This window comes from Heloderma suspectum, chromosome 3, assembly GCF_057233095.1.
Source record: "Heloderma suspectum isolate Gila_16-S chromosome 3, 16-S_ref, whole genome shotgun sequence".
Classification (NCBI taxonomy): domain Eukaryota; kingdom Metazoa; phylum Chordata; class Lepidosauria; order Squamata; family Helodermatidae; genus Heloderma; species Heloderma suspectum.
The window spans coordinates 139,011,979-139,034,621 of NC_139460.1; the positions used below are offsets into that span (position 1 = coordinate 139,011,979).

Sequence of the window (22,643 nt, forward strand, 5' to 3'; positions counted from 1 at the left end):
CTGCATTTAAATGTCCCTGCGACGCGGGCTATATCTTTTTGGGGTGACTTCCATACCCAATCTTTCCTATAAATGTTCCCACTACTTGCAAAGGGGGAATAGAACGATTCTACTGGATGGCCCGTCACTAAAAACACCCCCTTCCCAAATCCCATCATTGCCGCCTCCCCCGCCCCCGCCCCCGCCCCCGCTCCGGCAATAGGAATGTCGTCGGTTGTCATTAAGTCGCCCATAAAACAATGAAGACATTATGTTGGGGGGGGGAGGGGACTCTCGGGTCAAGGGATTAAGAGAATACAACAATCCGTATCTCCAGGGTACGATTGAGAATAATGAAAAGGAAAGAGAGAGAAAGATCTATTTTAATTTCGCATCCCCTGGGGTATTTCACCCCGCACCGCACTCTGCAATGGAAGGGAGGTGAGACAGCGAGCTGACTTAGACTGCACTGCGACGTCACGCTTCTCACTTACTCCCCATCCTAACAAACTTAGCGTAGTTAGCTGGAGAATGGTGGGAGCTGTAGGACTTTCTTCTGTCTAAACATGCATAGGATTGTGCCCTTAGTTGGAAGCAAGCCCCATTGATTTCAATGCCAGTTAATTCCAAGGGACCAAACATGCATAAAACTGTAGCTCTAGAATCAATCAGTGGACCTCCCTCCAACCGCACACACCACCCTGCACGCACGCCAGTCAACCGCAAAGGGAAGAGGAAAGGCAGCCGTGATAATAACGGTCCAAGGAAGAGCAGAAAGGAGGGTGTTGTAGGAAGATGTCCTGGTAATTTCGAATTAGGCAGGGTCAAAGCAAGGATCATGGAGGGTGTGTAAGTATTTTGTGGCACAGCAACATCCAGACTCAACACCGTTGAGTCTTCCCCAACCTGGTGCATTGGACTACAACCTCCCTTATCGTCAGCGAATGACCATGCTGTAGACCAAAACATCTGGAGGATGCCCAGTTGGGGAAGGTTGTGACGTCTAGATCACGTTCTCTAAGACACTTGTCCTTGAGGTGGTAAACCCAGCCGGGGTTGTACCATTTCAGGCTGCAGGTTCAGTCTCTGTCCTGACTGAATACTCCTCCTTACAACAACGCCATCTAGGTAGAACGCCTGGGGAAAGGGTCCTAGCTTACCCTTCTGCTGACATTCTCGTTTCCTGGGTTCACGGGTTCGTTTCTATGGAGAAGCATTCACTCATGTGACCTCCCCCTCCTTGCAGCCTGAAGTGGTACAGCCCAGATGCAGATTTCCCAAGTCACTGTGATCTAGGCGATTGTTCCTATTCAGTCCATGCATAAAAGTTCCCGAGTCTGCAACCAGGTGGTCCAATTCTGTTACACGGCGACAATTAGGCAACTGTTTTTTATAGATGTGGCCGAGGAAACATGCTTTTGGAGTAGCTTAAAAGCAACGAATAGACCACTATCAAAAGACAAGCCCGTCTATACAGTTGGATTTTCACTGCTGAAAAATATTTTTTGAAATATGAACGCCCTTACTGGGGGTGGGGGTAGTGGGTCTGATATGATTCACCCTATCGCAGTCATGACTTGCGCATGTTTACTCAGAAGGAAGCAGAGACGGGTGCAAAACGCTGTTGAATAGGTGTGCGCCTAAAAGTGTAACAGAGTGATGACGACGACAAAACAGGCCTTTGAATATATAGGTCTAGATTCGGAGGTCATGATTGGCTGCAGTTCCCTGGTGCTGCGTGTAGGATTGCAAATTAAGTTGGTTCTGTTGCTGAGAATCAATAACGCAGACGAAAATGATCAGAAAAAGTGTGTGTGTGTGTGTATATGTATTACTTTTCAACCATCCTATCTGAAGGAGAGTTAAAAACTTAAGAACTAATCACTCTGTTTTGAACTATCTTGCCAGTCTGCCCTGATAAAACTTGCGCCCCTCCCTCTCTCAGTAGATTTACTGCCTTCGTTGTCTTTCCCGATAGTTCAGCCTCTTGCTCCCGTGTGAAGGATGTAATTCCTTAGCTTTTTGAGGAAGCGTGTCCTAGAAAGAAGGGCGGTGCGTGCGGGAGCAAGTGCCTTGCGCTATCTGAGGACCGGAAGAATAACAACCTAGGACCTTTATCCTGGGACTGTAACGTCTGGTTCATTCCCGAAGCACGCAAAGCACTCCCCAAACCTTTGTCCTGATCCTATTTCTCCCTCAGTATTCGGTTTTCCCCAAACTACTTTTATTACGGGTTTTTGGTGTTTGATGGTGGTTTCTCTGCACTACCAACTAATCTGTGTTCCAGTCTAGCAGTATTACTAGAGAGAATGGATGTAAAGCCATAGAATCTATTTTGCAATATTTTCTGGCAACTTCTCCTGTGACCTGAGGCTCCACTTCCTAAGCATTCTTGGCCTAAAGGATGTACATGGGGGTGGGGGTGGGCAGAAGGTATATGGCCAGATATTTTGGACTTCAACTCCCAGTAACCCTTGCCAGCATGGACAATGGTCAGGAATTCTGGAAGCTGAAGTCCAAAACATTCTGCCCACTCTTGATGTATACCAACCCACAACTTTGACTTGGACCCTAATTTGGCACTTCAGAAAACAGCCCAATTTGACTCAAACTGAACTGGTTTGGAGTTAATCCACTTCAACTAGATATGGAACAACCAATTTTCAGACATTCGAAGCTTTGTGTTTCCCATTGACGACCATGAGAATTTTTTTTAAAAATACCTATAACTTTTTCCAATTACTACAAGCGTGTTAAATTTTCAGAAATAGTAGCCATTTAGGAGAGGGTTACCCCTGCCAAATGTCAGAAAAATAAATACAGGGTTTTTTGTGCTATGTGAACAAAACCCCTGTACTTATATTTTTATTTTTTAAAATATTTTTTTAAAGGGAACTGCCAACATTTTTTTAAAACATTCTGGGCAGATGAATGGCAATTGCAGGAATAGTTGCCCTTTCTGCAGGGATCAAGCCTGCTAAATTTCAGATTAATAAGCAGAAGGGTTTTTATGCAAGGTCAGCTCTGACATTTTGAGGATCTTGAAAAGGGGACACACTTATACCTCTATGTTCTTTGTAGACTGTTGTTCTGAGAATAACAGATATCTAGAGGTGTCCCTAACTAAGAAACCTTAAAAGAGATGAGCCATTGCTCAATGGCAGAGGATATGCTTTTCATTCAGAAGGTCCCAGATTCTCCAGGTAGGGCTAGAATCCCCAGCATCTCTAGGTAGGGCTGGAAAAAACTCCTGCCTGAAGCACTGGAGAGCTGCTGTCAGCCAGCGTTGACAATACTGGGCTAATGGCCCAAAGGTCTGACTCAGTATAAGGCAGCTTCCTATGTTCCTAAAAGTTTCAGAAGGACAGGTTTAGCAGTTCATGAGGATTTGTGGTGGTGGTGGAGGTGGAGACTGATTTGCTCCCCATTCCCACCCACTGACGTTTCGGGGGCAATTTGTATGAAAATGGCCCAAGGCATAAAGGTGTCCCCAGGCAAGAAACCTGCAAAGTTTTGGAAGGATAGATGAAGGGGCTAGGCATTTATGATAATTGAAAACCAGTTCCCCATTCCAAATCCTTTTCTCTCCCCACCCCCACCCTGTACTTCTACATTTGCTTGCTCCTTGAAGGGGCAGCAGTTGGCTGCATAGCTCTTCATCTTCCCTTCTACCCCCAGTGGACTGAGGACTCTTCTCCCTTGCCCCCACATCTTTCTCATCCTCCTCCCTTTCGCTGCTCTTTCCTTGCATGGATTTTGATTCTGGTGGATCAGAGCCTGCAAAAGGTTAATTTCTAAAAGACGGAAGTTCTGATCTGAGCTGATTGGGGTGTGTGTGAGGGACTTGCAGGCAGAAAATTTGTGATTATTTTTTGGGAGGCTTTTTCATGGTGCACCTACCTAGCTATGCAACTGTGACTAATCACACAGTTCCTTTTAAAACCTGCACTCTTGCACAGCTGCAAAGGTGCACAAGCAGTTATCCGATTTTTTTTTTTTTTAAAGCAACCTGAAATGGCAGTATGACCTCCCATTCAGTGTTGTAGTGGAGTCAGAGTCAAGGCACTGGAACTTTTTGATTAGCGATGATGCTATACCCTGCTATCCCTTCAGGTTTCCCTGTTCCCTTTGATCAATCTTCACAATGGATTTTCCCAGCAACAATATATTGTTGTAAGCTAGCCCGGTTGTAATGCAAGGTATTTTGCTGTGGCTTGGAGTTGAATGGGCAATTAAAACCCATTTGCTTTACAAAAAACCGGCACTTGATGGAGAGAACTACTAGAACTGATTTGTTGATATGGAACTACACAATTGGGCATTTCTGGCCTCTCCTTGGGGGTGTGGCTGTGGGGGTTGTCATGAGGAGCACCTGGACTTCAAAATGTACCATTATACTACTGCTCCCACTTCTCCTGCAATTGCAGCACTGTACTATGGCTTGTGGCGCGCCCTCATGCTATAAACACAAGTGCTAAAACACAGGTGACATTTCAAGCTCCTGACCAAGTGGTTCAACGGGGCCGAGCGAGCAAGCAAGGGTGGAAATGGAGCCACTACGCAACTCTAAGCAAAGGAGAAAGAGCCTAGCACCTTTTGCGACTCTTTTGGATCCCTCGCCCTTGAGCCTGCAATCCTATATCCACTTACTTGAGAGTAAGCCCCATTGAACTCAATGGGATTTACTTTTGAGTAAACATGTAACACCGATGCAATGAATATGAACTTGAGCACGCTCCGGGAGAGAGCGGAGGACAGGAAGGCCTGGCGTGCTATGGTCACGAAGAGTCGGACACGACTGAACAACAAACATGTATAGGATTGCACTGTATGTGTCTCTGCACTCAACTGGCCCAGATCAGAAGTTCTTGTCTTCTTTTTCCCCAGCTCCCTTTCCTTGCACCGAGCGGGCTTGTCCTGTGAACTCCTTTCCCGTCTCCTCTTCCCCGCTGGTGGCTCACCGACAGTTGCGTAGTTCCATCTTAGTGCTCGGAAAGATGTCCCACTTAGTTCAGTGGGGCTTAGTTCCAAGTTGGTAAGATTCAGACCTAACCTGCCTCCCCCCCCCCCCGTGGAATAATATTTTTTTTAAGGAGGGCGGGGGGGGGCACAGGCGTTCAATCCTCTCTGAAATACACACCCTCCACCCTGAAAGTCCCACCCCTTAACCTAAACGTCTAGGCTAACGATTGGTTACTCTGGGCTGAAAGCTGTCTGCACATGCCCAGAAACATTTTATCTGTACATCCCTGGACTGAGCTTTGTCATCAGAAACAGACTCTGGTGCTCAACTCCGCTTTGTTTCCGTAATGGGGGGTGGGGTGTCAAACGCTTTAGTTTAATCAAAAGATGGGCTAAATTACTCCCCTTCTTCCCCCCCCCCCAAGTGTTTTCTATTTACTCGTTTAAGCAAACAGAGCAGCTTTCCCGGGGAGCCCGTCTAAGAGCAGCTTGTAGGTCATGAAAAGGTTGGGGCCCGGTTTGCAACTCCGCATTCTGCTAATTTCTTAAGGAACACTCGTTGCGGAGCCCCCCGCACAAAAGGCGATGATTTAATGAGGAAGAGAAACAAACTGGCTGATTGTTGGCGCTTGCAACTTCATTGGGAGTCCCCCTGGCAGCCACAAGCTGATCTCTGCGCCTTCAATGCGGCTCGCCTTCGGGAGGAGAGGCCGGCCTGAATAGAGGACAAAGGCGGCTTGTTCTGTTTATTTACCCTCCCTACAAGCTGGGTTAACCTCTCCCAAACAGCTCGGCTAAGCCCGTTAGCCGCGCAGCCCAGATGACCCGCTGCAGAATCGCCACTGTCATGCAAACGAGTCCTCGCCCCCTCCTCCTCCGGCCCCGAGGTGAGCCGCCGGCCCCACCCTCTCTTCGCCCCTCCCGAGCCAGAGGCGCGACTCACCCCAGGGTGAGGCAGCCATGCGACGGGAAGTCAGGAACCCCCGTCGGGCGAAGAAGTCGTGCACTTAAGCACAGACAAGAAGCAGCTATCGCATTTGGGGAGGGGATGATGGGATTTTATTAGACGGATTTCAGTGGGGATCAAGTTGACCTGCTTCAAGAGCTTCCCCCCGAGAAACACCGGAACTTCTGGAAGCAAAAGAAAAAGCTGCGGGGTGTGTCCAGTTGATGTCGGAGGAAATAAAATGGCGGCGGAGGGGTGTGTGAGATCTGGGATTAGGGTACTACATCAGTGCTGGAATTATGGGCGAAAGGTTAAGAGGGAATGAAGTCCACAGGATTTATTTCCTGATTCCTCCCTCCCATTTCAACCCAACCACGACCTGCGTCTAGCAGCAGGGGAATGATAATTTTTAACTCATTGGGTTGGATCCAGACTTGGTCATTCTTAGAGCAGAGCCATTGAAATCAATGAGATTTAAGTTAGTCATGATTTAAATGGGTCTACGATCAGTCTCGAGCTATCCATGTTTAGACCGAAAAGAATTTCCTACAACTCCCAGCATTCCGCAGGCAGCGTCCCCATGCTGCTTAGGGAATGCTGGGAGTTGTAGGACTTCTATGTCTAAATATGCATAGGACTGTGCCCCAAGTCATTCAGTGGAAAATATTTCCTGATAAGCTTGTTTAGGATCACAGCCTGAAACAGAAAGTCCAGTCTACTCATAGCACATAAATCACCCTTTTATATTTATGATAATTAGTTACAGATAAGGATCGATAGGGCAATAAAGGCCACTATCTGAGATACCTTTTAGAAAGAATCAGACAAACACATTGATAATAAGCCTAGTGATAGATATTCACAGCCCAAATATAGCTTCCATGCAAAGAAGAAGTTACATCACCTTGACTTGGGGATAAAGTGGTGTAATAGATGGGTTCTTGCAGGGCTGGGCTTGCCATGCAGCAGTGTAAAGCAGTCGGCTTTGGTAGCACCAGACGGCAGGGTAGACCGTCAGGCATTGGTGTCAGAATGGGAATTGGTGTCTGGATGGTGTTGGCCTAAGAAGGGAGATTGTGTGCCATTTGGGCTCCAATCTTCAGCGAGCAAAATGTCTTGGGCTGGAACTGAAGTCTTGTCTTGATCCAGGAAGGCAGCTGTTATTAGAACAGGGGAGGACCATATATAGCTCTGTGGTAGAGTACTGCTTTCATACATATAAAGGATGCAGAAAGCTGCTTTATATTGAGTTAGACCACGGTCCATCTAGCTCAGTGTGCTCTACAATGACAGCACTGGGCTTTTCCAAGTTTTCAGACAGAGGTCTTTCTTAGCCCTGCTTGGAGGTGCTAAGGATTGAACCTGGGATCTTCTGCATGCAAAGCATGTCCTCTGCCACTGAGCTACGGCCCCTCCTTGGGTTCAGCCCAGTTAAAAAGATCTCAGGAAGCAGGGCTGGAAAGGAGCTCATGGAGTGCACTTCCAGTGAGAGCAGGTGATATTAAGCTTGTCTAGCCTTCCCCAACATTGCGCCCTCCAGATGTGTTGGACTACAACTCCCATCATCCCACAGCCAGCACAGCCAATGGATGATGGGGGTTGTAGTCCAACATGTCTGGAGGGCACCAGGTTGGGGAAGGCTGGGCTAGATGAACCAAAGATCTGACAGTATAATATAGTTTCATAGGTTAATATTGTGGACTTTAAGTCGAGTACATACACCACTACTACTTCAGATTAATCAATATTGAGTAATTACCACGCATAATTCTCTACTTATAATAGTTTATGCATTTTAGAATCAGCCCTTACCAATAAACTTCCAGGGAAGGGACGGGATAGGTGCCCCTCTGCTACCACCCGGAAGACCCAGTTGAAAGAACTGTCTTCCACATGGCCTTGGAAATACTGGAATACGGCTGTCTGAAGGGGCTGAAGTAGCCCTAACATCAGGAAATGGCCACAAAAACCTGAATGCATGGACAAGGAATCCATCACCCACTTGAACCTCTTGAGATAAACTCATTCCTCTCCTCTTTCCCTTCCTGGTCATTTTGAAAACAGTACAGAAAAAGTTGAGGAAAAACTGGTAGTTTGAATTAACGTGCAGAATATTTGTTAAAGTGCTTTAAAACACCCTTTTCCATTCATGCTTAAGGAAGGATATAGAATGATGCTAGCCTGTACAAGTGGTTGTGAATCACATAGCCACTTGTGTTGGTGTGACTGTGGAATGGTGAAAATAAGCCTGTTCCAGTCTTGAGAGGCACACATGATAGTTTCTATCTCAGCAACCCTGGAATGGGCAAGCATCTAACTATTCCAGTGACTTCCCTGCGCATCTCCTGAAAAGTAACACTAGAAATGGCTCTGAGTCTAATCCTCCTTGATGATGAGTACAAAAGGTTGGCTGCAGGCTTAAGGGGTTAACTAATCCATATTAAGTGCTTTTGAGTTTGCACTCTTAAGTGCATGAATGGCGAATCAAATCCATTAGTGACTGTCAGTACAGAACCAAGGGCTGGTTGTTATTTTGGATTAATTAATCCAAACAGCAATGTGCCTTCAGATTTAATGGATTTAAGCTGGGATGGGTTGCCAAGTCTAGACACTGAGGGGGCTGCTTTCCTTTAAAACTTGTACGTGAGAGAGAGAGAGAATTTCATCAGGTGGCCTTTTCTAGCCCCACATTGTATGACAGGAGAAGATATAACCAGGTAGAATTTCCCCCTTCTTAATAGCTCTTAAAAGCACAGGGGGGTCCACTGAGCGACGGTTGTTGGGGAAGGGATTCCCAGGGATTGAAAGCTGTCATCTTTGAAGGATATGGTTCCCTACAGGGAGGTGCTAATTCTGCAAAAAGTATTGCTGATTCCCACTACCATGATCAGATGCAAAGGAAGACAGAGCTCCCATATCTTTCATTTATGGGCCTGTTCGCTTGTAACTGTAGCAAATGTGAGTTAATTAACTCATAATTTGCAGTGTCATGCAGTGTGCCCAGTGCATGACACTGCTGCTTTGCATAAGCAACCGCCAATCATCCCAACTGGAGGTTGTTTCATGATGTGCGAACCCAGATGCTATGGGTTATTAATGGGTTAAACCATCCAGAGTTAACCTAAGAACTAATCATAGGTTAATTGTGGGTTGTTTAACCCATGAATAACCCAAAGCATCTAGGTTCTCACACCACGAAACAACCTCTGATCAGGCCAATCAGAGGTTAATTATACAAAGCAGCAGTGTCACATGCCTGGCAAATCATGGGTTAATTAACCCAGGATTTGATGATGTTACATGTAAACCAGGTCACTGTGTAGAAGAGGGAATTTTAAGCAGGGGCAGCTTTTCTCTCTCTTGAATGACAAGCTGCACCAGCCAAAACTCTTGTATACCACCAGAAAAGGTAAAGGAGCTCTGTCCACAATTTCCAGCTCACAGTGCTGACTGCAGTTTTTTTAGGCTTTTTGAGTCAGAAATTAATCAGAGTCCATGTTGTTGATTGATTTTAATGGGCCCATTTCCCAAATGAGTCAATTTTGCTTTCAATTCTGTAATAACAAATGCTTTTTTTTTTTTGCAGGAAAAGGGGTGCTGAACTTACCACTATGGTCCACAATAAGTAAGACAAATATACCGCAAGCGGTAGGATATGTAAACAGGGTTCTGTTGAAATGTGAACTGTTACATTTTTCTTTCTACGAATATTACATGATCCTTCTTTAAGCAGTTCCTGGAGCCTCCCTAGGGATAAGATTCATTTAGCAGATCATTGTTTCTTGATGGCTGTGGCGAGCATAACAATGTTCCGGGCCTGCTTCAGTAATGGCATGTCTATCATGCTGCCTTGGAAAGTGAAGGCACCCTGCAAAAACAGAGAAAATCAACTTTTTGAAAGGGACCTGGGAAAGGAAAATTACAGGCTTGGGTTGGGTTTAAAACTTTGCTGCAAGACGAGAATCATTAGATCCCACACAAATCAAACTGAGTCTTCTTGTGCTGGGTTTAGTAAGAGCCAAGAGGCACAACAATAAAAGAAAAATATAAAAACAAAGATGTGTGCATGTGAAAGATACAAACACCCTGTGTAGAAAAAGGCTGTATATTTAAGCATGGTTTATTATTCATGGTGTGGAGAAAGTGGATGGCGAGACATTTTTTCCTCTCTCATAATATTAGAACCTGGCAACATTCCATTAAGCTGATTGGTGGGAGATTCAGGATACATAAAAGGAGGTACTTCTCTCATAGCACATAGTTAAACTATGGAATTCACTACCACAAGATGTAGTAATGGCCACTAATTTGGATGGTTTTAAAGGGGATTAGAGAAATTCATGAAGGATAAGGTATCAACGGTTACTAGTTCTCTATGTTACCTCCAGTATCAGAGGCAGTATGCCTATATACACCAGTTGTTGGGGAACATGGGTAGGGGTGTGCTGTTGCCCTCATGTCCTGCTTCTGGGCTTCCCACAGGCATCTTATTGGCCAGTATGTGAACAAAATGCTGGATTAGATAGGCGTTTGGTCTGATCCAGCATGGTTGTTCTTATGTTAACTCCTATTTTCAAACCAGATACAACTGGAATTGACCCACAAGCTGAGACACATTAGGTGGCAGGAGATGGGCGGGAGTTGTGAGTTGAAGGACTTAGACAATTCATTCTGTACTTTCCTGAAGAGATCTATCCCACCTAGCCAAGGAACTCCTCCTTCATACTCCCCAGGGAAAAGTGAGCTGAAATAGGTGAATAGCTATAATAGGTGAATAGCTATTACAATAGCTTGCAAGTATTGGAGACTGTAAAAGGTGTCCTAGCAATTCTTTTCCCTCCTGAAACAAAAACAGCTGTACTTACCAGTTGCTCAGGGTTGTTTAATAATATTATACTGTTATCCCCAGAGAACTTTTTCTTCAATAGCAGAACTTCAAACTAGTTAGATCCTTGGATAAGCAGTAACAGCATGAAAACAATTTTAAAAATCTTTCCAAAGATTGAGAATATGTATTTATTTTAAAGTATTTATTAATGGCTGTTCTGCCCACCAGGGCTCTCAAAACGATGTGCAATTACATAAAATCCAATAAAATCAAAACAGAAAAAAACCAAAATATTATTTAAAACATTTTTAAAATCCAAAGGTCTGGTGAAACTGCAGTTTTCACTCCCTGTCTAAAACCAAAATAGAGATGGAGCCAATCTGATCTCCTTTGGAAGGGAATTCTGCAATCATGGTGCTCTTACAGAAAAGGCCCTATCTCATGTTCCCACCAACCTAGCCTCTCTTGATAGTGGGACATAGAACAGGACCTCTGATGAAGATTCATATGGGATGAAGAAGTCTTTCAGAATAAGGGGGCTTTGTGCTCAGTTCCAGAGGCAATGCATTTGCTGCCAATTCCTGATTTGCAAACTGGCTTGTGGGTTACAGGTTGGATCAATGTTAGTGGTAATTCTTACTCAATAATTATAGGACAAGTTTGGGGCTTGTATAACATTTAAGCACTGGTGACATTTCTAGACTGATATGCAGTGGATTCACCAGCTTGTTCTCCACCCCCTCTGCTCCTGAGAAGGTGAGTGTTGCCATTATTTCATAGCTGAGATTCATATGCATATTTGGCCTTGGATGCAAACTGAGATTGTGGGCCCATAGGACTGACACAAATTGTCGAATAAATTAAAGCACATCAGACTCTGGTTGGATTTTCATACATACACAAAACAATTGCATGATAAAAACTAAAATTATCCAAAGGGTTATTTCATGCAAAATGTTTTGGGATTTATCTTACTTTGTTTAACTGTATATTTTTCTGCTTATAATACTATTAGCTATAATCTACTAGCTATAATCTACTAGCCATTGTGAAAAATTTTGCAACCATTTGTGCGTAACTCATTTAGTGACTTCGTTAATCAGCTGTTTTGCACGATCTTGAACTTTCACAGCAGTTTGTGGATAAACTCGTACAGTAAGCGATGGAAGGAGCAATCCTATGTGGACTGACGGTCATCTCCGACCCCGGGGATGACCATCCATCCAGTGCAGGGCGGGAGGAGAGGTGAGGAGCAGATCTCCTCTTTGCTACCCCTGCCCTGCTTTTGCGGCTAGACAGCCTATTTCAGTTGTCTAGACGTGGGACTTTGCAGTGTGGGAAGTGGTGGCCGGACAACACATAGCATGTGTCGGACCGGCATTTCCGACCTCCTCCCCACCCCTCAGTGCAGGGCTGATCTGCGCTGCCTATGAGGCAGCACAGGAGGAAGTGGAGGTCAGTTCTTCGGGAATCAACCTTGGAGCACAGGCTCTGAGGTTGGTTCCTGGGAACTGACCTATCCTATGGCCGTCTAGCCGCTGCTGATGCTAGATTGCGCCCTAAGTTGTTAAATTTTAAAAGGTTTTTCAAAATAAAAAAATCCCCAGAAATCGCTATGACCCACACTTTTCGAGTTATTCATAATAGGAAAATAGGTTTTTCCAATTTTGATTAAATTAGCCCCCAAAGTGATTTTTGGTATTTTTGGCCAAATCTGTGTGGTAAATGCTTTAATAATAATTTTTTAAAAATATGTAAACCAGCCAAATGGAACTCAAAACATTGATTGCTAAAGAAATCGCTTCACTTTTTAATATATATCACACAGTGAAAGATTTCATAATGGAAATGCATGTAAAGAATTCAAAGTGCTAATTTAAATACGAAATGTTGATTTTACCATTATTTATTTATCTCTAAATATCTTTGCCGTTTTGCCCCTTCAATTAGTACATTACATGCTTGAGCTGCTTCTTTAAAAGTATCATACACTACCCCATTATATGTTCTGATATCTTCGTAACTGGTGTCACCAACAATTTGTAGTAATAGTAAGAAAATGACTTATCATACATTCTTCTTAGACAGGGACTAGGGACTGCATACATCAGGGATACATAATCTCAGACCCAGGGGCCAAACCTTACCTGCTTGTGGTCCCAATCTGGCCCTTCAGGGTTCTGCAGGTGGCCACATACTCTTTCCCTGACCACTCATTGTTTGGTGGTGTAATGGCCCTAGGAGTGTAACCAAGTCACCTGTCATTTTAGAGGGGCCTAGAGATTCATAATGCTTGGCTTAGGTTCATTGCTGGTGCAATTTCCTTGCTAGTGGGCCTCTGAGCATGTGAGATGAGTCAAAGGACGATAGTGCGGCCTCAGCACATTCCATGCTAACGAAGACTAGTATCTTATCAGGGCCTAGGATGTGCCTAAGAAGTGAGGCAATTTTTATGCTGAGCTACAGGTGGCTGTGCTGGGAAAATTCTGATTGTTTTCCCTCTGAACAAGTACTGTTAGTCTATCATGGGAAAGTTGCAGATGAACACTATTTAATGCTTGCTGCTGTCATGCTGCCTCTCTGCTGACATGTATAGTATAAAACCCATTGTACCCCTTGGCTCTGGGTTCAGAGAAGCTGTCTGATCCAACCATTGGGTACACCTGTGTGCTGTAAGTACTCAATAAAGGCTCCTTGTAAGCAAACCTGGATCTGTCTTATGATTATCTTGGCACCTCCAAACCTTAGCAGCCCACGGCCAGGGCATACAGGTGGTTGCCCAGCTTTTGTGCAGTTTTCTCTCCATTCTAAAATGTTGAAATGCTTCTCCTAAGGCTTAGTGACTGGCAGTTAAGAGCTTTAAGCTACAATAGGCTGGTATTTTTGATGTTTGGGGCCCTCTCCTTTGCCTTTGGCTCTGCCCACCACTAGAATGTGCCCCCCGAGAGCTTCTCCAAAATGGAATTTGCCCTTGGGCTGAAAGAAGTTCAGCTCCCCTGACATATGTCCTACAGCATGTTGTAGAGTTAGGGATGCAGAACCTCTGGTCCAAATGCAGACCTCCAGTCCTCCCAATCCAGACCTCCAGGCTCTTCTGAGGCCACACCCCTTCATTGGCTCCACTCTGGGTTATCGATATTATTTACTCCAACTACAATTACTGATTCCTTCCAACTGCAAATGGCGGCTCACACACATTTGGGAAGGAGAATGCCTGGATGTAAATGTGTTTTTCCCCCTGTTGCACGTTAGACAAAATTAAGAGTCGCTTCTGTAGCTCCACCCATTTTGGCTCTGGCCCCACCCCCTTTGGCTCTGGCCCCACCTACTGCTGGAATGTGGTGGGGGGAAAACCTTGGATAGGTTTTGACTGAGGTAACAGGGACCTCAGCAAGAAAAAGGTCTCCCATCCCACCCGTACAGTAAATACAGTGTCTGAGTTAAAACTGGGAGGTACCAGCTATGTACTCAGTGAAGTACCCCTCACCCCGACTTTCTTGGGAATATTCCTGTTCGTACAGAGCATGGCAATGGTGGGGTGCATACATAAGTCAGCATTGCAGGGTAATTGCATGGCAATACAGTGAGAAGTGAGACCATGTCTAAATTAAAAACGTTAACATTTAATTATCGACGTTTCAAGTAATTTTTAAGAACAGAATTATGTTTCTGTAATTCTAGACATCAATAGCGAATGCATGCGATCGTGTATTGCATATCTGTTGGGCTCCGCAATACAAATTATTATAAACTTTAACAATTAATTGCGAAGCTGTCAATTTATTTTCAGGGCTGTGATTATTTTCTGCAGATCTAGGCATCGGCAACTTTAATTTGAGAACATTCTGAACAAAAATTTGTGCTCCATATTAATATATAGATTGCTGATATTGAAAAGTACATACTTCCATCCTCTATTTTCTTCTTCTCCCTTATTTGACTTCTTTACATATCAGTAATAAATGGTTATAAACATAACGTAACTATCTGTGCTGATGTATCTGCATCAGAATACCACCACTACCACCAGTATATCATCTGCACAGTATGCCACCACCCCATAATGGCAGCAGAAACCCAATTCTTGTGTTAGACGGGTACAGAGGATGTCACAAACCTGCTTCGGTATGGCCAGGGCTCCACGTCCTGGTGGTAATAGAAACAAATGCCAATGACATAGGTCACTTCGACCATGTGGATACTTCCTGTGCTAGCACCCCACTTCCTTTGCCACTATTTGAGATAAAGCACTGAGAAAGTGGGTGGCACTTCTGACCCTAAGTGCAACAGTACTGGACTGTAACTGTAGGCTGCCATATGGGTTCTATATTGATAAACGGGCTGAACTAGGGCCACATCTGAGACAGCTTGGGAGGGAAAAGTTTTGTATGGAAAGCCAACAAAGGCCTTAAAATATAGAAAAATGCTTGTTACAGTGAGAATTTTATTGAACTATTAATGTTTCCTACTCATGTTAATAGCATCCATTCCTAAGAAGTAAAAATCCATCTAATGCTAGGAATTCAGTGGTAGCTCTGTGCAATAACTGCAGCAGCCACAAATGTTCTGATCTTTGTACATGCTGCAGCCAGTCAGGAGTTTCCTGTGGCATGTTCCAATGTCAAAGATGTGTTTTTAAACTGCTAAGCGCCACATGGTTACTATATATGTTCTGATATAGACATATGCTCAAAATGTTATGTATGAAGTGGCTCTTATGCTAATCTTAACCAAACTTAGCCTAGAGGGAAGTCCAGCTATCAAACCTATTTCTGAGTAAACAGGTTTAGGATGGAAATGGCTCTTTTAGTCACAGATGTTTATTGTCCTAATGGATCACAGCCTCCATAATTCAAAATATTGGATGATGATATGGTGTTATTCCAGGAGATACAACTGGAGTTATAAAATATTAAGCAAGCCACGGGGCTGGCAAGTTAGGGTAGGGAAATAATAATAAATAGTGATAGGACAGATATCTCTATGTTATGCTCTGAACTTCCTCTAGGTACAGATTCCTCTTTGGACCCACACACTGAATGCGAATAAATCATGATCATTTTCAGCTGATAAAGCTGTAGCAGGAACAGCTGCTGAGTTCTGGCAAAATCCATGCCAAATACTGTGAAACAAAAATGTGGGATTGCTACCACTTAAATGAGATGCAATGATATTTATGTTGTATTGCTTTCCTTCAACTGCTCTCAGTATGCCCTGAAGAAGGCCATCTGGCTAGAACATTAGTTCTTTTGTTATACCCTACTTTGGAGGGGAAAAAAGGCAGCTGAATACATTATACCTGAGAACACTGAGAGAAAGAAACACACGCACACACACTGATAGTTACGGTACTGAAGGACACATTACTTACCTGTAACGGCAGTTCTTCAAGTGGTCATCTGTGAACTTCAACATATGGATTACGTACCTGTGCTGGACAGTCATTCAGATCGTTCTAGAGCTGAGCAAAGTTTTAGGCAGGAACTCTACCCACCCTTCTTTGTACACACTCTGGGCATGGCTCCCACATCCTGCTTATTTCTAGTAGGCTGCAGCAGAGGAAGCCATTTAGAGCAAGACACCAGTAAGCAATTTGTCCTTCATGGTCTGTGTGACTCATACATAAGCAAGCTCACTGGAAGGAGGGGATGTCATGCCAAAACTGTAGAGAGCACTGCTTAGCCGAAGGGTGCATCTGCCTGTGCTTTGACATCTAAGTGGTAGTGCTTGACTGGGATGACTGGGCCCAGGTGACTGTACTGTACAGCTGTGGAAGCAGGATGCCTTGGAGCAAAGCTGCAGACTGTGCCATGGCCCTAGTCCAGTGGCTTCGGATGTGTTGTGGAGTTGGAAGATGAGTAAGTTGGTATGCCAGATGTATTGTAGACTTAGCAAGATGCTGTGAAGACACAGGGTGCTCCTTGTCTGGGTGTGAGTAGGAAACAAATAACTGAGGAGAGGTCCAGAATGAGGCCATGTACATATGTACTAGGAAAGGGCTCTCCTAACATCCAACAAGTGAAGTTTAACTTCCAATGGGGAGGTGGGGTGAGGGAGAAACATTGGTAAGATAATGTCTTGAGACCGGTGAAACTGTGAAGCCACTTTTGGGAGAAATGAGAAGTCTGGTTGAAGGACCTCTTTGTTCCTGTGGAAGATTAAATAAGGCTGGTCATGGTGAAGGGTCCAGAGCTCCCCTGCTTTACATGTTGAGATGATGGTAGTGAGAAAAGACACCTTCATAGTGAGTAGGTGAAGGTCAGCTGTAGCCACAGGCTGAAAGGGTTTGGCTGTCAATTACGTGAGAACCACTGACAGGCTCCATGTCAGGACCAGAGCTGTGACTGGTGGGTAGACACCGGCCAACTCTCTAAGTAAGCAGTTGACATTGGGGTGTGTGTAGAGGGAGTGACCCTCAATCTTGTCATGATATGCGGGGATTGCTGCCTGCTACACTTGAACTGAGGAGAGTGCCAGCTGTCTGGCCTTGAAAGATTGGAGGTAGTCAAGGACCACCTCTGTCAGTGCCCTGTTCCATCAATGAATGACAAAAATGCCTTCCATTTGCCACTATATGACATCGTGGTGGAAGGTTTGAGTGAGGCTGCCATGATCTCCAGGACTACTTGTATTAGCCCAGCATGAGGCAAAGAGTCTCATGATTGGGTTGTTCGACTTGTCCTCAATCCAGTGCCAAGGAAGACAGAGAGAGATGTGATCCAAGAAGAGGAGCATTGTGGCAAATTACAGTTGGTGTGGCCACCACGTAGGCATGATGCGTTGTCTTCTTGTATCTTGTTCACAATGCGCATAATGAGAGGAAAAGGGAGGAAAGTATATTTTAGAGTATCTCCCCCCCCCGAAGTCCAGGAGAAGGGCACTGCCCAGGGAGTTCTCGCTGTATTCCACCCTGCTGCAGAACTACTGTGGACAGCTCCCATTCATGAGGAGTGCCTGGGACTGATGGAATGAGTCTGCCATTGTATTCATGGTAGTGGTGAGGTGACTGACAATAGGGACAATGCACCTGGCTATGCAACAGTACCAAAAATTTAGGGTGAGAAGCAGGAGGGAGATGGACTTCACGTCCTTTTGCTTGTTGATGTAAAACATGTGTCGACATTGGCTCGGAGGTGGAGGCATGAGGAGGCAACAAAGACCCAGTTGTCTACATAGGGAAAGACAATGATCTCTTGTAGCCTTAGATGTGCTGCTACTACGGCCATACATTTCATGAAGGCCCTTGGTTCAGTAGCTAGAGCAAAGGGGAGAACCTTGAATTGGAAGTATGTGTTCCCCAGGGCGAAGTGGAGGAAAAGATGGTAGGTTGGATGAATGGTGATATGAAAGTAGACATTGCGAAGTTCTATTGTCGTGAGCCATTCTCCCCAACAGAGTAGGAAAAGTACAGAAAGGTGATCATCCGGATTTTTTTTTGTCTTGATATAGTGATTGATGCCTCTTAGGTTGAGTATAGGGGCATACGCTTCCATCTTTTGGGGGCATCATGAAATGGGATGGGGGGAGCCACTAAGCTGTTGGCAAGAGGCAATCCTTTCTATGGCTCACTTGTGCAAAAGCTTAGAAATTTATTCCAAGAGTGTAAGCACTGGGCAGGTGGTGTGGAAGATCCCCGTGCAGGGAGTCTGGTGGGACTCAATGATGTAGCTATTCCTCATGATCAAGAGTGCCCACAAATTGGACATGATCCATTCCCATATAGGTAGGAAGAGTCTGAGATGGCTAGAAAAGATGAGGTTCAATGGTCAAACCACCTCACCTGAGTCAAAGATGGCATTTCAATTGGTCTAGGCATTTCCCCCGGTGGGCTGATGATACTTGTTCTGTAAGGGCCATCTAGATTGAAAGCACATCTGAAATATAGGACTTGATATCCTACTTGAGGCTGATTCCAAGGGCCATGTATTAGTGCCCTGGCAGTGCTAGCAAAAACGGCAGTGATTTGAGGTGGTAGAAAAGTAAGACCTCATTTCCATTTTACAGGCAGAAGTCTTCATCTTTTGGACGTGGTCCAACATTTCATGTGGAGGTGCTGGAAAGCCCTTCCCCATCAAACTGGAGATCTTCTACTCTGGACCTGGCTTCTTGATTGCCCCCTGCAGTTCGCAGTCAAGTATGATGTCTCAAGGATAAGGCAGCTCCCATTGCTTTGGAGCCACAGTCTGCCATGTGGCGTGCTGTATCGATCTGTTGGCCTGCCAGCCTGTGAGCTTCAGCCTGGAAGATGACTGCAAGGTTTCTTATGTCCTATGGGAGGCAATTGAAGAAGGAACCCAGAGTCCTTCTCTGAGTTTGTAGCAGTATCTACAGTCCCAGAAGGGAGACTCCAAAAAACCCTATGGTCTCTGGGACGCTTTCCCAGGGACCATAGGATTGCTCTGCCCGGCTCCTAAAGGATTATGATGTAGCTAAGTCTATGCAAAGTCTCCCCATGTAGCTGAAGGAGAGATCAAGATAAAGGTAGGGCCACAATATAATTTGCACTGTAAAATTCTTGATTTTACTGTGCAAAGGCTATTAAGAAAAAAAAAAAAATCCTGAACATGTCAGATACTAAATAGTGGGATTTTCAGGAAGAAACATAATTTGTGAACCGCCCAGAGAGCTTTGGCTACTGGGCGGTATAGAAATGAAATAAATAAACAAACAAACAAACAGCAGTGGGAGAGTTTGTCAAATCACTTGAACCCCACGCACCCATACAGACACGTGCAAATAAAATAAAATAAATAAATCTAGGAACAATGAGCATGCAAGGTCCAATATGTGCATTCCTTCACATCTGCCTTATGAGTCCTAAATTAATCAAAGTTATAAATTTGCACAAATTAGGAAATCCTTGACTCTCTCACTTGTTGGGCTTATTTTTCAGTAGACATGTTAGTTCCTTAGGCCCAAGCAATGTTGGACTTAGGTTTCTCTAAAAGTGAAGACACACATTTGTAGAGCAGTGAGGCAGCCCTGGAATCACCCTCACCACATTCAGTTCAAAAGTACTTTTCGCCAGGTCTGGAAAAACAAACAAACTCATTTTGCAAGTGTTAAGCAGAAGTTGGCTGGGCTTTGTATAGACTGGCTGGCCTCTGCAATGGCACCAAAAAAACTGCCGCCACAATTTTCAGAACAGTTTTGCATGAAAAATCCCCTCCACCCTGAAAAAACGTAACAAGTCAACAAATTAATGGATGACTATTCATATGACAATTTTCAAGATTTTTTTAAAGGCTAACAGCTCATTTGAAGTGTATATGGTAGGGAGTAGAAAGTGCATTAGTTAAGATTACTTCAGATTGCATTGTTGTTCAGTCGTTAAGTCGTGTCCGACTCTTTGTGACCCCATGGACCATAGCACGCCAGGCCTTCCTGTCCTCCGCTCTCTCCCGGAGCGTGCTCGAGTTCATATTCATTGCATCGGTGATGCTATCTAGCCATCTCATCCTCTGCCGTCCCCTTCTCCTTTTGCCTTCAATCTTTCCCAGCATCAGGGTCTTTTCCAGGGAGTTTTCTCTTCGCATTAGGTAGCCAAAATATTTGAGCTTCAGTTTCAGTATCTGTCCTTCCAATGAGCAGTCAGGGTTGATTTCTTTTAGGATGGACTGATTTGACCTCCTTGCAGTCCAGGGGACTCATAAGAATCTTCTCCAGCACCACAGTTCGAAAGCATCAATTCTTCGGCGCTCAGCCTTCCTTATAGTCCAGCTGTCACAGCCATACATTACTACTGGGAAAACCATAGCTTTGCTTATACGGGCCTTTGTCGGCAAGGTGATGTCTCTGCTTCTTACTATGCTGTCTAGGTTTGCCATAGCAACTCTCAAATGGAACACTCCTTAAAATGTAAGTTTTAATTATGCATTGAATGAAGTACTTAAAGTAATTTCATTTTTAATGGCTCCAATTTACTGTTCAAGTAAGCAGTTAGGCAACTCTGAATTTTTGAGATGTTCCAGAAAAATTCAGTCAAGATCTGCTTTTGCTTACATTGCATCTGATGAAGTCAGCTGAACTCGCCCCAGCTTGTTGTTTATTCGGTCAGTCGCTTCCGACTCTTCGTGACTTCACGAGCTTGAACTCCCCCCAGCTTATGCGGTAATAAATTTCTAAATCTTTAAGGTACCACAAGACTCTTTGTTGTTTTTATTTCTATTTGTTTACCAATCCTTTGTATACATTCAGGCCTTAAAATCACAATGCAACAAAGAGCTAGGTGTGCTTAAGTCCATGGATTTGAATATGCATGAGTGCTCCTAAACTGTTACAATCCTATACATGTTTAAGCAAAAAAAAGTCTGATATCTCCCAGCATTCCACTGCCAGCTTCACTTTATCCCCCATTCAGTATCACGGTATCAGGCTTGTGCCCCAAGGACATTTCAACTCAGTTCTAGATGTGTGGTGGATCAATATTTTGTAATGCAACAGTAGCGCAAGTGGGGCTTGAGCGGCAGGCGCATGGGCAGGGAAGCTAATTATCATTGCTGACATACGCATTTTGTGAACCAAGTGCTTTTTCTATGACATATATTAATGTGGAACACCTTTCAGTATAGGTATGTTTGTGTAAAAGGTACTTGCTCATCTGCAAGAAAAAGTGATGATTTGAATGTATGCAGGACAGCATGCTACAGAGGGGAGAAGAGTATGATAAAAGGGGCAGGCCCTTTCACAACACCCAAAATCAGCTCCCTGAGGCATTTGCCTCACTTTGCCTAATGGCAGAACTGGCCCTAGCAACCATCTTAACTAACAACTGACTACAGTGAAGAGACACTCCTTTACATTTCAGCATATAACACAGTAAAACTTCTATTTTTTCCCCATTCCTAACAGTGGATAACAAGTTAACTACTATTCTTCTAGAGTGTAAAACAGTTATTCTTTATCTTATTTATAATTTTCATAGCTCCCCAGAATGGGGATTATTTCCATTTTCACTTGCTGAACTAAAATTATGGTATCGTTTCTTGCCCTGTGAATCCGTGGCTGAGATGAGATTAGAATTTACTCCTACCCAATCTACAGTCAGCAGTTCTGTGCTGAACAAAAATCAAGGTTTTGAGCTAACAAAAGATGGATTCTGTAATGAGTATAAATTATGCAAATTAAGATAATTTGCTTAATTTGGTTTATTTTGCATAATATATTCTGCAGTTTTGTTTTTACTAATTTACAGAATTAATTTTGAATCTATTAATCCTGTGGAGAGACAAAGATCTGTGTGAAGCACTGAAACATCACCCCATGATAACTCAAAATTTTACCAAGCTTCTCCTTTGGCTTTGAAGACTCACTAGACATTGCTCATATTCTTTTAAGCAAATCTTCCTAAACATGAAAACTAAGGTTCTCAGGAAGCAGAATTCTCAGCACATAATGTGGTAATGGGACAGTCTTTGGCCATTACCACATTATGTGCTCCTGTGGAATCACAGAAAAAAAAGGCTTATCCATAACCCTGGGTACACAATGGATACACAATGTGCATTGTTATGGGATCAAATGAGTTACTGGACTGTTATTGTCACATTTGTTATAAAGTCCCACTTGTCCTATTTAAGAGTTTTGTTTATTGCACTATAGATACTTCAGTGTAGCTGTCCAATTCTGGTTACATCATCTTGCTTCTTAACCTTTTTCTGTCACCACATATTTTCTAACATTTATTTTAGACTGCTAATCATGTTTAGGATCTTCTTGTGCTTTCACATAGCTAGATTCCCCTCAAGCCTCTAAAATGGATGGTTCTGATCCGTCACTAGTCATGCGTAAATAACGTGATAACATATGGTACAAGAACATATATGGAGACACACATTCCAATGAACATTGGAATGTACACCCCTTTCAAAGCAATATAGTGAGGATAGACTGAAACTCCTCATTTGAGTGTCCATCTGATTTATGTCC

At 44.0% G+C, this 22,643-nt stretch overlaps 1 protein-coding gene across 5 annotated transcripts in view; it reads right to left on the minus strand.

The window, feature by feature from the left end:
* CLYBL (citramalyl-CoA lyase) overlaps positions 1–22,643 on the minus strand; it is a 344,460-nt gene that overhangs the window by 60,083 nt on the left and 261,734 nt on the right. Inside the window, exon 8 of one of the 5 annotated variants that reach the window (XM_084844692.1) lies at positions 6,611–9,755. The exons of 3 other annotated variants lie outside the window; for them this stretch is intronic. In XM_084844692.1, the coding sequence (XP_084700818.1) occupies positions 9,660–9,755 (96 nt within the window). In that variant the 3' untranslated portion in view covers positions 6,611–9,659. Of the gene's footprint in view, positions 1–6,610; positions 9,756–22,643 lie in introns of those variants that run through there. One more of the 5 variants, XM_084844693.1, reaches the window with a different exon arrangement.